This window comes from Carettochelys insculpta, chromosome 15 (assembly GCF_033958435.1).
Source record: "Carettochelys insculpta isolate YL-2023 chromosome 15, ASM3395843v1, whole genome shotgun sequence".
Lineage (NCBI taxonomy): Eukaryota > Metazoa > Chordata > Testudines > Carettochelyidae > Carettochelys > Carettochelys insculpta.
The window spans coordinates 15,281,055-15,298,226 of record NC_134151.1 but is presented as its reverse complement, the minus strand read 5'-3'; the positions used below and the strand labels follow the sequence as shown (position 1 = coordinate 15,298,226).

Genomic DNA, 17,172 nt, shown 5'->3' with positions numbered 1-17,172 from the left:
ACATTCTCCACTTAATGTGCTCAGGTTCTCAAGGATAAAATTACTGTCAGTAGGAGTGTTTCTATTGATTTTACTGGGGGGGCTGGATTAGGCCCCAAATCCTTGTTTTTCCAAAAATTGCTATGGCTTTGACAAGAAGTTTGTAATCGAGACTCACAACTTGTCTGCCATTGAGAGTATTTGCAAGGGAGGTCTCCCTTCCAAGCATTGCCCAGACCCAAATCTGCTTAGTTATCTAGCTCTACTGAAGTGCAGCCACTGCAGACTAAGTATACGCTGGAGTAAGTAAGTAGATATATTTTCAGAGGCGTAGAGTGCCTGCTGATCTCATTTGGCACATGGGTGTCCAGCTCCTCTGACAATCTAGTTAAAGGCCTTTCTCACCCACAGGTTTTGGGGAGGGTAGGTGGGAGGGGTCCCATAGCCTCCTCTAGCTGCAGACCACTTCAGTATTGCAGTGACCTCCTTCTGAAGACGGGCGACTAGCAGTAAGTAGCAGGGAGCCTCAGGCTACAGAGCAGAGGGTTAGTAGCTCTCCATAGAGTCATCCAGACGTAGCACCTTATGCCATGGTCAGTTATGGGATTGCCAGAAAGGGAAAGCCCTGCTCAAAGAGTTTCACACTTGTGGTTTGTTGTGGGGGGGTGTCAAGGTCTCACACCGCCTACAACTCCACCATACAAGCCTGCTGAGGAGGATCTGTATAAGCCAGACATTCCCCATGGGTCAGTGAAGGAGGAAACCACCACCACCCCCTCCACTCCAGGGCCTAGAACCTCAGCAGCACCAACTGATGTGACCGCCTCCAGGAAACTCATGAAAAAGCACCCAGCGCGAACAGAGCTTTATGCTCACTTGAGCAGAGCCGCTGTGCGCCCTTCCCCCTCGGAGCAGCAGGGGGTGCTGAAGAGGCCCTTTTCTCGTTCTTTCGGGGACCACGACTACTGCCAGGTGCAGAAACCTGAGGCCATACTCCAGAGGAAAGTGCTGAAATCCTGGGAGCCCCAGAGCAGCGCAGAGGGTGAGCACAAGCGAAGAGTGCCGGACGCACACTACAAGGGGTTGGGTCAGGGCAGCAAGGAGGGGAAAGGGGAGTTCCCTTGGAAAGAGTGCAACAAACAGCTCAGAGACCAGGAGATCAGAGCCAGCTTAACCAAGCACTTTGGCTTCCTGGACTGCGCCTTTGAAGAGGAGGACACGGCCTTCTGCAAGAGCCCTGAGTATGACACCGTCTTCGACGACAGCTGCAGCGAGAGCAGCTCCCCCACAGAGGAGGAGGAAGAGGAAGAACGTTGTGAGAGCCCATTGGAATCCAAGCGGTGTTTGCGCAGGAACCCACTTGCCAGGTCCAGTTTGCACCATTGTTCCTGGAGCAGATCCAGCTCTGGGTCTTCGTGCTGCAGGTCCAGGTCTCCAGCAAACAGACGGACTGTCAGGTACGGTGGAGTGGCTGGCGAGGATGGGGTGGGAGGGTGGAACTGATGAGTCCCAGTCTGCAAAAGAAGTCCTTGAGTATTCTACTAGGGATATGAGAGAGGCAGGTGAATAGAGCACTGGCCTGAGCTCTGCCGCAAACTCTTTGTCTGACCCTAAGCAAGTCACTTTTCCATCTCTCCGGGCCTCATTTCCTCCATCTGTCAAGTGAGGATAAGGTTGTTTTCTTCTCGGAAGCACTGTGAGATACCAAAGAGCAGGCGCTAGAAACATGCCAAGCGGTAGCCTCATGTCAGTGTTACTAGCACAAGGACCCCAAATTGAAACCAAGGAGTTCCACCCAACTCCCTGGGGTACGTCCAAGCATTCCACCCCAAAGATCAGCCCGGACATGCTCTGCTGCAGAGTTATGACGGATCATCACGCCACAGCCTGAACATGTAGCACACCTAGTCTGTGCATGCATACATTTCATACCCATCCAAGCCCTTCCCAAGCTGTAATACGTGGGGTCCCAATGGAGCCTGCTAAGATCACTCAGTTTGGGTGCACTGCAAGAAATGGGACAGCCAGTGTCCATCATTGGTGGTTATTCCACTATTTATATTTACCAAGCCAGCACAAAACAGCTTCTGTACTACCTCTTTGGTCAGTCAGAGTCCAAACCACACACAGGCCACCCAGACACCTCATCAGATAAAGTTCTACCCATCCCAAAGGACCGGGCACATTATCTGCCAGGTCAATGAAAATTTCAGACCTGATCTCAAACGCACGCTTATAGCCAATTCTTATTAATGAAACTAAAATTTATTAAAAAAGGAAAAGGTCTTGGTTAAAAGGTCAATATATGCACAGACAGATATGAGCTCAGTTGTTGAGGTTCAGATACGTAACAGAGTTGGTGATTCTGTGGTTACAGATGGATTTTTTCAGATCAGTCCAGAGTTATTAAGTCAGCGTTCATTATAAGGGTACCAAGATCTCGTGGGATCTCATCCTTTAAGGCTTACAGCTTTCTGCACCTGCATCTGACAAAGTGGGTCTTTGCCCACGAAAGCTTATGCTCATACATTTCTGTTAAGGTGCCACAGGACTCCTCTTAGCTTTCTGGTTGACCATCCAAGCAGATATGAAACAAAAGCTCCCATCCAAAAGGACTTTATACCTTTGCAGCAGCCTGTTGGCTTGGGACAGGCTTTTGACATAACCTCGTATCTCCCAAACATCATGGCAGTTAGCACCAGGTAATTTATCCATTACACAGTTCACATATGATTTATCACAATCTTTAAAGAGACCTATAAACAACAATACTACGTCAAACAATTTTCATCCTCAGTGTTAATAGTTTCTTCTCATCTTGAATAAAAGCTGTAGTAACAGGCTAGGATTGTTTGTTCACATCACAAGACCTTAGCAAACACCTGCCATTCTACTGCTCTAACAATGCAAGCTGACATTTCAGAGTTCTGTTCTAACCTAATTTAACAGCCCCCTTATCATTTATGCATCTTCTCAACTTGTCTTTGAAGGTTGACCCTGGTCATTAGTCCTGAGATTGTTTAACCCTTTCTGGGCATGTGGATCTGAAGAAGTGGGTCTGTCCATGAAAGCTCACCACCTAATAAACTATTTTGTTAGTCTTTCAAGTGCTACTGGACTGCTTTTTTGTTTTGATCATTTGTTTTAGTTCATTAGAGTAAGCAATGCTACATCCGTGGTGATAATACTCCAGTGGCCGCTTGACACTGGTCAGTTACACAGTGCTTCATTTGACTGATGGTGGTTTTCTTTGGTGGTGCAACAACAAAGATCACAGCCGGAACTGGGAGGAGCCGAGAGCTCCTGGGGAAGGGGAGAGCTACAAGGAGTCAGCAGGAGATAGGGAGCCACATGAAGTATCTGTAAAGAATAATTTTCCTGGTAGCATAAGTCCCAGAACCAGGCCAAGAGAGGGTTGGTTTTGATTTGGAAAACCAGGCTCCTCTCTGGAGGGTCCCCATCCCAAGTCAGCTCTGCAGGAGTCTCCCCAGTTAGGGAGTTTTAAAAAGCTTGTGCCAGACTTGGTCAACAAGATTGCACCTCCATTTCCATATGACTGCCAAAGCTCCCCCTGCAGGATCCCTGCTGGACACTGATCTCTCGCTTGCTTGCTTCCAAACAGATGTGAATACACCGAGCAGTGTCAAGAGGGAAACACAAGCCGGGACCACACTGAGAAGAGACAGGACAAGGCCATTGTAAGTGACCTGCTGGGGTGCCGTGCTGAACAAGGCCGAAGCAGCAGGACTTCCCCTGGGAGCAGATAGCATCTTCATGCTGAAGCCCATTTAAGTCTTGGGACAAAGCAATTCACAGCCCCTCAATCTGTCCCACTGGACAAGAGACAGCAGAGTCCATTGGCCCTGGCTTTTTTATTCCTGGGTACGGGACCAATTTTAAACCAGGGTATAGGGCAAAGATAAGGAGAATGCAATTGCCATCGGCAGTATACAGAATTCTGGCATTGGAGGAATTCAGGGCATCCTATGTCCAGGGCGTCAGCATGCTTGAGAATTTGCAGCTCGGGCTGGGAACTCGGGGCATGCTTGGAATTGCTCAGAGATTATTGAGCTGAGCCTCATTCCATATAAAAACAACAGTTATACATAGAATGCCTTTGTGTGTGTGATGATAGTAATCTATGGCTTCTCTGTATTGTCTTGTACATCCCCACGCACCACCTCACCCACACACAGCTCTGGTGGTTTTCCTCTGCACAAGCTGTGTTCTACAGACAGGACTGCTCAGTAACATTCTAACAGCGATACTGCCGCGAGGGGGAAGCTGCAAAGCCCGAAGGGATGCAGTAGAAGGTTAAAATAAAGCAAGTGCAGGTGAAGAGATCAGCTGTTGGAGGCTCCTCAGAGTCTTTACACAGAGGGGTCGGATCTTGGCTTTGCCTGTGCTCAGAGACTTGGGGTTGTTGCCCAGCACCAGGACTCCCCAGGGCAGCAACAGGAAGGCCTAGTATGAGGCTGGGCCTGAGCTGCGTTGGTTGTGCTTGTGCAGGGTGAAGGCCGGGTGGTGTACGTCAGAAATCTTTCCAGCAGCATGAGCTCCAGCGAACTGAAGAAGCGCTTTGAGGTGTTTGGGGAGATCGTCGAGTGTCGGGTTCTCACCAGGAACAACAGGTACGTCAAGCGTGAGCCGCGTAGCTTAGCCCATGCCAGGCAAAGCAGCGGAAATGCTTTTTGGGCCTTTGGGATGTAGAGTGCACAGCTGGCTGACTCAGCCTCATCTTTTAGGGATTTGCATAGGGATGGCCTTAAAACAGGCCTATCCCCGGGCAGTGCTCACAGGGGTAAGCAGAGCTGTCTCGCCATTCCCCGGGGGCCAAGCTGGGTGTGGGGGGCCAGTAGAACTGTGATGCCTCTTTGGTGATAAAGCTAATCACCTCCCCCACCCCCCCCGGTCAGTCACCTCCTCTCTTTGGCTGCTCAGGGGAGATAAATACGGCTTCATCACCTACCGTTGTTCGGAACACGCCGCCTTATCTCTGAAGAACGGCGCCTCGCTCAGGAAGAGGAACGAGCCCTTATTCCAGCTCAGCTATGGCGGCCTGGGCAACTTGTGGACCAGATACACTGACTTGGGTGAGAGAACAGGTGGCCCCGCTAGTGAACCAAGCTCCCGTTTCCTGAGGGCAGAGGTTGTTTTGTGGCCCTGGGCGAATGCTGAGGCCCAGAGCTCCCCAGCAGGGACCTGCAGCTCTCCAGCTCAGTGTCCTCTAGTGAAGTCAGCCAGGAGGCACCTGCCTTGCACGGTAGACACTCATAGGTCTGGATTCATTGCCCCAGTCAGACAGGTATTTCCTTTAGCAATGTGCCCCAGGGGGTCAGTTAATCGCCACCGCTCGAAGGTGCAGCACCACTGGGCAATGGCAGAATGTCAAAGAGCATGCGGGGAAGCACAGCAGTCCGGCTGCGAGGCACACCTCTGCCAAGCTGGGGGTGAAAGGGCAGCCCAGGGCAGGGCAGCATTCAGTCTTCAGAGCAGAGGAGCAGACAAGGTTCAATGGAGCCCACACTCCAGCTGCTCCTGCTGAATGCTGCAGACCAGTCCATGGGGACCAGCAGGGAAAAGTGGCTGGAATAGGCTCTCCTGGGGAGCTGCTTTGTGTAGCGTGGCCAAACTATCTGAACAGAACTGTAACAATCAACTTAAAGGCCCTAATTAAAGCCTCACAATTCCCCTGTGACGTGAATAATTATTAATCCAGTTTTGCATTTTGGGAAACTGAGGCACGGAGAAGCAAAAAATGACCTGCCCAAGAGTACAAAGTAACTTCATAACAGAGTCAGGGTCAGAATCAGGAACTATTAAATCTTAGTCCTAGGAACTAACCAATAGACCACATGTCTTTCATCAGAGTTACAGGCAGCAACTGAATCTTTACAGAGGCCTCTCTCTGGAAAGCCCCTGTTCTGTGATTGTGTGGCTCAGCTGGCGACATCTGATTCAGAGGGGTTCCAGGCGATGCATTTGTGTAGTCAGATTGCATACGCTTTATGTGTACATGTAGTCCAAAACACCCAGACCAAAAAGATGTTGAAAGGCAATTGAGTTTGCAAATTCAAGTACTCAGAAATTAGTTCAGCCCCCTTGTGTGTATGGATTGTGATTAAAATCTTTAATTACATCATGAGACTGTGTTCACTGCAGGATCCCTGCCTCAGTTGGTGAATGAATAGTTCCTGAATGTTTCTTTTTATCGTCTACATTGAGTGTATGGGTCCCCGTCTTACATTTAGTGTACGCTGTTTGAACCTTGCCTGCTTACAATATTATTAATACCCTTCTGGGCATTTCTGTGGCTCTCATCAGTGGAGTAGTAGCATGCACCACAAACTTCAATGCACTTATTTTCACAGCATCCCTGTGAGGGGAGGGGGAATTGCTGTGTGGGGACCTGAGGCACCGAGATTAAAGCCAGAATTCTCAAAGTGTCCCCTAATTTGGCTTGAGATGCTCAGAGGTCAATTCTCTTGGAGTACTTTGCATGTAGAACACTGTGGCAGTCTGGAGGAAATCTCCCCTGGATCCAAGTGACAGCTGGGAGTGCTGAGGATTTTTGTAAATCAGACCCCAGGGTATCAAGTCCCACCCCCAGAAGATGAAGGACACACAGGGGCCATTTATGAAAATCTTGGTGGCTCAGCATCACACTGGGCCCCTGTGGCAGAGGCAGGGACAGGATCCAGGTCTCTAGGCCAGTGTTCATCTGCTTTAATTTTGAGAACAACCTGTCTCTTCCATCAGTCAGTGCACATGTTCCGTACCAAGCGAGGCAAAGGTCCTGGGGACAGAGGTTCTCAACCAGCTGGGACTCAGGAGCTGTTTGTAAAGGGGAATGGGAAGTGGCCAGGTGCTCCCCTGAGCTAGGGGTGACCTGGAGAGGAGTGGTATGCTGTTGGGGGATTGTCATGTACCTAGTGCCTCCCTTATGCCCCTTACCAGCAGTCACCACTGTGCCAGACTGTAACTAATCTGTACTGATCATGGCTGAGCTGAACTTTTTCAGAGGCTCATACCTTGCCCAAAGGTAGATGCAGTTTCACATGCATGGGAGAGGGCATGACTCCTGACACTGGAGTGACCCCCCTGCCAAAGTTCAGGGCCTTGCTCCAAAGCAGGGAGATGTGAGAGCGTCTTAATGAATTGGCCCTACGTAATGTTTTAAGCAGGGCAGAACACTGTATTTTTTCCTTAGTCTCATTCTCAGAAATGGCTGGACTGGTTTAGCTGAAACTTGTTCAAAAATTTTTCGCTTGAGTTAGACACCCAGCGCAGGAAATTTCAGACTAAAGTTTGGCAAAATTAGAATCAACAGAAAACAGTTTCTTATACTGAAAAGCAAGGGGCACCCTTAACTATAGGTTCTGCTGCCGGCTCTGACTATAACAGAAAACAAGTAGTTATCCAGGATTTTCACGAGAAATACCTCTTGGCTCTGTTGAGAAAAAAGGCTTTTCTCTTAAACCAGGGCGGAGGGAGTACTGCAGAGTCTGACTGATTAGAGGTAAGAGAAAGTGAGCTCATCTATTACCAGATGTGTTAGGCTCTCAGTGAGTTTGTCAGATCACTGTTAAAGGGGTATGAGAGTCACCCTCTAATTAAGCCAAGAAACCAATTCTCTCTTTTGAGAAGGCTGCATGAACTGGTTATTCAACTGGAACTCAGGAGTGCTAGAGTTCAAATCCTGGCTTTGGCTATTAATTCACTGGGAGCCAGTTTGATTTAGTGCCAGGGGACTCAGGAGTCCTGAGTTCTGTTCCTGGCTGTGCCCCTGACTTGCTATGTGAGTATGGTCAATTCACTTCACCAGTTTTCTCTTTCACCCTTTGTCCTATCGAGATTAAGCTTTTTTGCAGCAGAAATTGTCACTCACTGTGTGTTTTGTACAAATACCCAGCACAAAAAGCCCTAGTGGCTGGGGCCTCTAGTTCCAGTTCTAACACATCGTAATAATAATGAGCAAGTCACAACACTGCTCTGTGCCTCAGTTTCCCCATTTGTTAAATAAGGCAGAACCTGCCTCATAGTGCCAATTAACTAGTTCACCCATGTGACATGCTTTGTAAGTCTTAAGTACTATTGAGTACTACATGGGTTTTCAAATAGAAGCAGGATATCAGTGCTTTATGGCCTTTGCTGATGTCCAGTACCCCTCACTCTCTCCCACTCTGTCCCTGCCTTACCCAGATTCCAACGCAGAGGAGTCGTCCCCAGCTCCCTTGAAAAGCAAGTTTGAGACCATGGATTTTGACAGCTTGCTGCAGGAGGCCCAGCGAAGCCTGCATCGATAACAGCCTTAACCTTGGAGGAACACCTCAATACCTCAGTCAAGGCACTTCCAATATGTTTACGTTTTCAAAGAAATTAAGTATATGAAACAAGAGAGAGAGGTCGAGACAGACTGCCGTCCCTTTAAATTGATGTTTACATTGAACAAAGCTGCTTCTGTCTGTGAGTCCCCATGGTGTTGATGTTCCACTGCCATACATTAGTATCCTTGCTTCTGACTGGTTGTTTTGGAGTAACCCTGTAAGCCTTCAAGTTCCCCCCACACACCCTCCCTGGGTCCTCTACCATCCACCCACACTCCCATAGGGGAGTTGCAGCTGTGTTCACCATAACATTTTTTGTCTGTAGTGTGTGATGATGAAACTGTTAATTGTGAATAGAATCAGGATTATAAACTAATTTTTAATAGAAGAAAAGAGTATATACTTAAAATGTATTTATGGCTCAGATGTACTGTAATTCAGATTTATTGTATCGCTTCCTTGATTTTTAACTATGCACTGTAATGAGGCACTAGCCACTCAGCAGATGGGCATCAGTCTGGTGGTAGGGGCCTTGATTAAGCACTGAACCAGAATTTGCCCTCTCAGCCATGAAGTGAGCCAGCCCGGGGCCCAGCCCTAGGGGAACCGGACCAGGACAGGGTTAACGTTTGGCACTCCCGTGTGCTGAGAGAGCCATTCTTCCCGCTTGTGTGGCCGGAAGTCCTGGGTCTCCAGTGCTGAGTCTCAAACTGCCTGAGGTTGAATGTGCCAGAGTGATGAGCTTAGTGGTGTGGCACTGCCTGGTTCGGAGCTGGCATTGTGGTGCAGCAGTGAAGCGTTGTGGGGCTGGGGAAGGGGAGTTCTATGGATGGATATGAAAACTATAAAATCGGGTGGCATGGGAGTTAATCCCTACAGGCCATATTGGTGGTAGTATCATGCACCACCCAGTGAAACTGCTGTCCTGCTCTGAGCGCCTGGGAGAGTTAAGTGCTGGAAGCCCACAAGGAGCCTCCCACCCAAAGGAGCATGCCAGGGGTTTATCCCCCGAGATGCAGTAGGCACGCTGGTCTCGTAGTACGTGAGGGTCACATCTCCACTGTCTTAGACGATCGGGTAAAGCCTTTGTGTGGTGCTGCTGGGCCAAGCTCCCCCCGCTGCCCGGCTCAGCTGGAACAAAGTGACTCACTAGGTGCGTTGTGCACAGCTGCTTCCACAACACACACGGGAACTGGGTGAGAAAGTTCTCCTCTCACTCGGACTGGCAGCCACGTGGCATGGCAGCTCAGCTGAACACCTGTGCCCCACGCTGTGGGCCGCCCTGCCTTTGAGTGGTGTCTGATAAGCCATAGACCTACCCAGTCCCACGAGGATGAACAAACCTGACCTCCCTATTGGCCCTCTTGGCTATCACAATCTCTCCCCGTTTCCCCAGGCCAGACTCCTGACTGGCAGAGTGCCAGCGATGGAGGTACTGCAGCCCTGCTGCGTGCATTGCCTGCTGGGTAACACTAACCCTGGCCTGTCTCTCCCAGAGAGCCCTAATCCCAGGGTCCTTGCAAAGCCCCTCGGTGGTGCTGGGTTTAAGGTGCATGGTTTGTGTGGTCTGCAGGCAGTAGCACTGAAGAGCTGACCTACAGATTTTAAAGCCATTCCACATCTGAGCAGGGGAGAGATCGGGCAGTCAGTGAACAAATAGTCAAGAGACAGTGTTTAACAGAGGGGCCCAAACAACCTTGCTGATGCCACAGATGGCCCCCACATTTTCAGTCTGTTTTTCATACATGGTGAGACCACAGGGATTGAGCCATCCCCTGTAGATAGAATACTAGCCTTAAATTCTGCCACTAGAAGTAGATTCCCATAAGGTCTCCCCTAGTACATGGCACTGATATATTGTAATGATATTACTTCATCGTACAGGCCATATGTAGCCAAAAAGTCTAGATTCTGAGACCCCAATTCATGCTGAATTGTACCACGTGCCGCTGACACCAGTGGTACCACTTGTGACATAATGAACTGTCCAAAGGGAGAAGGATGCGAGGATTTGGCTCTATATATCCCAAGGACAATTATTTGATTAGTTGTCTTCTCCCATGGAGCTCAGAGGTCTAAAGACTATGAGCTACCTAGCTACACTTCCACCACCTTCATTAACGGGTTAATCACTGAGCACTTCTGTGACATCTTCCTCATGAAATTTCAGAGCAATTACCCAATAGCATCACTACTGTAAAACAGTCATGGCCTCCTCTGCTGCTCTTCATCCCAATCTAAATTACGTAAGTACCTCTGGCCTAGATTAAGCGTCTGCTATTGGCAATCGCCTCATTGTAGCTTAGCCTTTTTCTGTCCTAGTATTTCCTCACAACAATGATGTTTACATGTGATTGCTATAGAGCTTACTGTAGAATGTATATAGCGACACTTTTAGGATGAATAGTACTGTCCTGTGCTGTGCTGATGTTTTTCAGAAAACGATCAATCAAAACCGATAAGTGTAGTTCTTCCATCTCCTTGCTCAAGACAAGGATGAATCAAAGCTCACAAGGCTGGCTTTGGTCAGAGATGGAAAATGCATCAAACGTTAAGAATGTGAAAGGGTTGAATGCTATAAGGAGAACTCTTGGTCCCTGGAAGGAGCCTCCTTCCACGTGAATCACTCACTCGTTTCACAGACTTTGATTTCAGTACACCCAGTTTTAAATCTCATATTGTTTTATGAGACTGGACTTCCTGTGTTGGCCATTGGCCAATGACAGTTGCAGAACTTCAGTGTATCAAGTGAGACAATACTCTTCAGGGAAGATCCCACGATGCACAGGCCAATCAGTACTGCAGTCCTAGGATAGGAAGAGATGCAATAAGTGGTCTTCGTGTTGCCTGAAGCCTATAAACTATTTTTGCAAGAAACGTCTCAAAGACTTATGCAATACGCACTCAGGTGCACAAACGCACACACGTAGGGTTGTGGCCTGAGCTGGGCAATGAGCTCCTGTTGGTGCTGCTGGTGACCACGTACGCAGTGAATCCAGTAATGCTGAATGTAAAGCCAGAGGGGGCTGTGGTTTGGAATGTATGCACATTTTACACTGGCATCTGTGGCTTATCTTAGTGGCTCCCAAGGTTGGTTGTTCAACTGGAGGTGCGTAGCCATGAATATTCACTTTGGTTGTTACTTATTCGAGGTCTTGTGTAAAAATTGTACTCTCTGGGCTGAGGGTTTTTTTGCTCCCCTTGGCTTGCGGTGCTACAATCTGTAGGAGGAGATTCTAGGGTAAGAGCTCTACGGTACTGTGGACTGGATGGGAATGCCCACTGCCAATGGAGGGTGGATCCTCTCCTGGCCATGGAGGGCAGTGATTGTGCAGAGGGACTATTAGAGAATGGAGTTTGATTCCTGGTAAGCTGCTGATCAAGGCTCAATCCAGGGAGGTGCAGAAGTCACCCAGAGTTGAGGGCTCTCCCCACCTTGCAGGACTGGGCCCTACATTTGGAGCTACGTCTTTTCTCTGGAGATGGGAGAAGGCTATTCTGAGAATGTGGTATCCACTCAAGGGGAGGCAAATAGCAGTCAGAAGGGAGCTGACACTGTACAGGGAGGGAGAGACTTAACAATGTCTAGGGGCATAACAGCATTCAGCTGAGCAGGGGAACACCAAGGAGGCTGGGGCACGTTCATGGATGCCCCCCATACAGAGAGTGGCACAGTGCACCCCAAACAAGGAAGGGATTCCTTGGGGCAACACTTCTTGTTTTCTCCAGCCTGCTCTACACACAGGCCCACGTTCTAAAGGGACACTCTCCCAGTTTTCCCCTCATTTGCTTTTTGGGGTCCACTTCTCTCTCCCTCCAACCCCAGTAATAACTACAGTGCCAGCAGTAATGGCAGCCATGATGCCAACAAGCGGAAGAAGCCATGCATCTAGGAAGCAAGCAGGGATTTGTATAAGGAAAGAATTTTGTTTCTGGATTAGGGTGGGAGTAAAAACGGTGTATTATAATAGCCAAACAGAAAGGGGCATTTATTTTTATATATATATAAAGAGACACACAGAAAATCAGGTGCACAACCTGACATGGAGAGTCACCTTTCCTCATGCACTGACCCATTAAATCTCATTGTTTTGCATGAGATACAGTTCCTTGTGGCAGAATCTAGTGTATTCCCATGACTCCTCAAGCTGACAATTGTTTCTGAATGTCTGGAGTGGAGAGGGACAGCTGGGGAATGCAGCATTTTAGAGCTGATATTGCCCCTGGAAAAAAATATCCATCCCCAGTTCCTACTCAGTGCAACTTTGAGCTACGTTATCTGCAGCTCAGGTCCCTCTGTTGCAGTGTTAGCATTTGATTTCTCTACTGGCCCATGTAAAGAAGATTTACAGAACCAGCTTTGTTTGTGGGGATTTTTTTATACTAATTTTCTTTCTGAAAATCAGATGAATTTTTATCTGTAGCTGAGCCTTTAAATTCTTTTGTTCTTGCCAGTATAGTCCATCCTTGACAATCATGAGCAATATAGAACCAAATAAAGCTTTCACGTTTCCATTGCTCTTCTATATAGATTCTATCATCAGGCGTGGCTTAGCAAGTCTGGTTGTAATACACCAGAAGGTGCTGCAAGGGGCATTATTTATCAGAGACCTGAACAAAGTTAATCTAATAACTGGGTGTGTGTGTGTGGGTGTGTGTTCGTGAAAGAGAGAGAAAGATTAAATTGATGCATTTCTTGAGAAAGGTGTAAGGATTTCACCTAAAAAGGGGCACATTTCCTTTGTTATTTATAATAAAAGTAAATTCTCAATTTTTAAAGGACACTGCTAAGAACTCTAAGGGTTCAATTCTGCCACCCTTGCGCATGTTGGGTAAGTAAAGACTTGCTCCTGGGGGAGGTAAAAAGCAGAATTGATCCCTGTGTGATTTACAAATCAAATTTTTAGTTGGCTGCATTTTTTGTTCTAAATTGGTAGAGGTTTTTTATATTTCACTTAATTTCTTTCCCAGTTATATTCCGTTGTGTCCTTATTTATGTAATATACTTTAACCTTAAGAATGGCATGAATTCCTATGCCTTTCCTTTATTATTGTTTTTAAAAAGAGATTTATTTGTAGTGTGATTTAACTGTCTAAATGAGAGAACGTTTTCTTGTATTTTTACATTGTCAGATTCTATAGTTTCATAGATAATTTAACCAAATCGCTCAATGTATTATCTATATCTATCTGGTGGGTATAAAAGTTCTATTTTAAATTGTGTAAATATTTCAGAACTGGCTTCTTTTTCCAGACTCCCCCCACTGCGGAGTTACTTGTTTACATCACAAAGACTGTAGAATCTCTACGCTCATGTACTGTAAATAGTGAAGTGATCTGCCTATAAATAAACTATAACAAACACACTATGAAGTAAAAAAAAAAAACCTCTTTGTTGATAATGCTTCAGTTCATTGATGCAAATCCACGTGTACATGTTCAGGGAGGAGATGGCATCTGTTGCAAAGAAATGCTTTCCTCATTCTCTGGTAGATTTTGAATGATAAATTGCAAAGCAAAATGTATGTTCCTCCACAAATAAGTTTTTCCTATGGCCACCCGCTCATTTAGCGGGCTTGAGTATTTGCAGTAAAAGTAGGTGATGCAGGTAATTCCTTACACTCGGTATTACCAATGGAAGGAATTGTATAGCCAGGAGTGGTTCTTTATTGATATTTGTTGCTTTTTACCTTTTGTTTCACTACTTTGAATTGGTGTTTTAAACTCATTTTGTTACAAGCCAGGGCAAGCCCCTGTGTAAGGAGTTGCTTGTTTTATTTGAGCTGAATCCAGTTTCTTGCTACATTGAAATAAGTGGTGCTTACTGCAGAAAAAGAAGGTGTGTGTGTGTGATCGTTTACAGCTTGAAAGAGTGCACAGCACAGTTGCCCTGCTGCTGCTGCCTGTTCCATGGGCTTTGCTTGTTAGGGATGTCACAGGCACACATTTCCTCATTACTAAATTACCTCAGTTTTGGAGAGAAACAGTTGAAGGTGTCAGTGGCAGGACAGAGAACAGCCCACCACCAGCTCCAGCTGATGCATATGTATTAGCACAAGGAGAGGCATTGGGCTCCCCCGTTATCCCCAAAACTACACTGGTGGCAGTGGGAAGGGGAGTGACTCAGCCCGCTCTGCTCTGCCAGCTCCCAGCCGCACGTCTCTGCTTTCTGTCCCCAGCCAGTGCAAATGGAGGCAGTTCTACGTCCCCACGTCCAAACCATCCTCCCTCAGGTAGGTGGCTGGGAGCCAGGGGAGCGGCCTAGGCTGGGGCTGGGTCATTCCACTTCCTGCCACTGACAGTGAGTGCAGGAGCAGGCCTGACCCCTGTGGCCTCCATGCCCTGCCTCCTCAGCCCTGAGTGGAGCCGCCCAATGGAGAGAATGCCTCCATCATGGAGCAGCCACTCTCCCCCAAGAGGGGGCTGCACAGGGCACCAAACAGTCTAGGGGGCAGATAAACTTGCAGGCCCCTGAGCAGGGTGGGAGGGGTGACTGGCTCCGTGTTCCCGGAAGGGGCAGGCCCTTTGGCAGAAAACCCAGGGCTGGAGGCTGCCAGCCCTCAGCACCGACTGGACCGCGCATTGCCTCTCCCGTGCTCCATGACAGCCCTCAGCACCCTAACCCTGACCCAAAACCCTCCCCTGTTGGAGTAGCCAGCAAGAAAGAACTGAGCAGGGTAGTGGGATGGGTGGTGCCTATGTTGGGTGTTATATCAGCGCCACTCCAGAGGCCACTGCACTGACCTGATGGCTACTGGCTAGGGGAAACACTTCCCAGCAGCTGAGTGCACGCACCTCCATTGGGATGGACATGAGCAACGCGGCTCAAAGAATGCCAGTTCCGCAGGTAAGTAATAATTGTCTTTTTTTTAACTGTGCACAAACATGCCAGGCTTTGTCAAACACGTCACGCATGCGGAACACGCCCAGACACACACCCTCTCTAGCTGTTGTTGACTAGTCTCAGATGTCTTATGTTATTCTGGTTCTGCAAAACCAACCAGGAGTCCCAGGGCATTTGTGAGGGCAAAAGCTTTTGGGAGATTGTATCAAAAGTGAACACAAAGTAGCTCACAAAAGCTTATGCCCTAATACCCTAACCCGAGCTGTCCCGAAGCAGGATGGGGCCTGGGCAAGCCTCCTCTGAGTGTCCCAGGCATGGGGACCAAGGCAACCTACCCTGTGCCACAGGCCCCATCCCACTCCTACCCTGCCTTGCCCTCTTACTCCATCCCCACTGGCAACGGGGCCCAGAGGTACGTGGGGCTGAGGGCCAGTGACAGAGGCAGCAGGCGTTGCCTCCTCCCCCACCCCCACATTCATCACACAGCCTGCCCCACCCTGCTGAGCTGTCCAGTTCCTACCACTGGACAGTCCAGTTCCCGCCACAGCAAAGAAGCGAGGGCACAGTGGGCCAAGTAGGCAGCACAGCAGGGCAGAGAAGGCTGCTGCTCCCACTGCCTATAGGGTGAGTGCTGGGGGCGGGGGGGGAGAGGAGGTGTCACCCGTTGCCTCTGCTACCCAGCCCTCATCCCTAGGTAACCCCCCGCCGTCTCTCCCATCCATAGGACGGTTAGGGTAGCTGCTGTGGCACCCCAAAAGCATAGGGCCTAAAACGGCCACCCCACCTCATCCTATGGCTGGGACAGCTCTGATCCCAACAAATGTGTTAGTCTTTCACATGCCACTGGACTCCTTGTTGTTTTTATGACACAGAACACAGTGAGCGCCACCGGAGGGCTCACAAAGTATGTGACGCAATGGTGGGTAATTTGCATAGAGGGGCCACTCCACATATTTTGGCATTTGTTGCGGGCTGGCTCTGGGCCCCCCTGGTGGTTATGGGGCTTTGGGCAGAAGGAGTGGGGCTGGGAGCTAGAGACAGAGTGTGCCTATGAAAGAGAAACACTTTGTGGGAGAGACAGACTTTGTGACACAGCTCGAGTGTGTGCTGCAGTGTGTGTATGACAGTGACACAATGTGTGTGCTGGATGCTGCTGGATAAGTTTCTGAGTGGAGCTACACTCTGTCTCTTTAAAGGAAATCTGTCCAGCTCTATTGCCTCCCCGACCCCTCTGTAATCCTGAGTCACTTTCCACCCATGCTGCTGATTGGAGCAACTCTGCTGTATCTCCTCCTCCACATTTCCAGCTCTGCAGAGATGGGGTACAGGGGTAGGGAGGACGCTGACTTCAGCACTACCCTCTGCTCTTCACCCTCTCCCTCTCTGCACAGCTAGCAGGAGAATCCCAGGAGCACCTGGGCTGCAGGCCTACACGGGGAGGGGAGGGACAGCTGAACACATGCTGCTGGCTGTAGGTATGCACGCTCTGCTGATCACCTGGGCAGCCAGAGAGAAATGCTTGGAGGGCCGGATCAGTCTTTTGGGGGCTCATTTTGCCCACCCCCGATGTAAAGGGATAAGCTGCTAGTCCGACAACCACTTGCAGTGAGGTTTTACCAATGGTGTATGACCTCCTCTAAAGTTGTCTGGGCACGGGAGAGATCTCTGTAAAAGCTCTTTCCTGTCTCCCTCAGCCATATACTTTTCCCTGCAGCCCTACATGGGGCATGATAAGACTTCAGGCCGAATGAAGTCAGGGACCTTTCTTGTTCAAACCAGCCAAGCCTTGCTCAAGAAAAGTTGACTCCCTCAAGCACAGGGTATTTGAAGTCTGCCTTTCTCTTTGCACAATAATTGCTTTTGCTATGTGTGTTTTTAAACACATTTCACTTGGGCCCTCAGTCAGCCCCATAGTCACTTTCTGCGGTGTCAGAGAGAAAGAGAGGAAACATTCCAAAGCTGCAGATGCTACATCAATGAGCATCCCACACACAGAGCCAGAGCCACAGAACAGATAGCTCA

At 48.7% G+C, this 17,172-nt stretch overlaps 1 protein-coding gene across 3 annotated transcripts in view; it reads left to right on the top strand.

Annotated features, from left to right (window-relative positions):
* Nucleotides 1-13,965, top strand: part of PPARGC1B (PPARG coactivator 1 beta) — a 96,414-nt gene extending 82,449 nt beyond the window's left edge. For 2 of the 3 annotated variants that reach the window (XM_075009390.1, XM_075009388.1), the window contains 5 exons: nt 653-1,436; nt 3,602-3,677; nt 4,489-4,610; nt 4,921-5,072; nt 8,182-13,965. In XM_075009390.1, coding sequence (XP_074865491.1) covers nt 653-1,436; nt 3,602-3,677; nt 4,489-4,610; nt 4,921-5,072; nt 8,182-8,285 — 1,238 coding nt within the window. In that variant the 3' untranslated portion in view covers nt 8,286-13,965. Of the gene's footprint in view, nt 1-652; nt 1,437-3,601; nt 3,678-4,488; nt 4,611-4,895; nt 5,073-8,181 lie in introns of those variants that run through there. The other variant, XM_075009391.1, reaches the window with a different exon arrangement.
* Nucleotides 13,966-17,172: the final 3,207 nt, after the last annotated feature.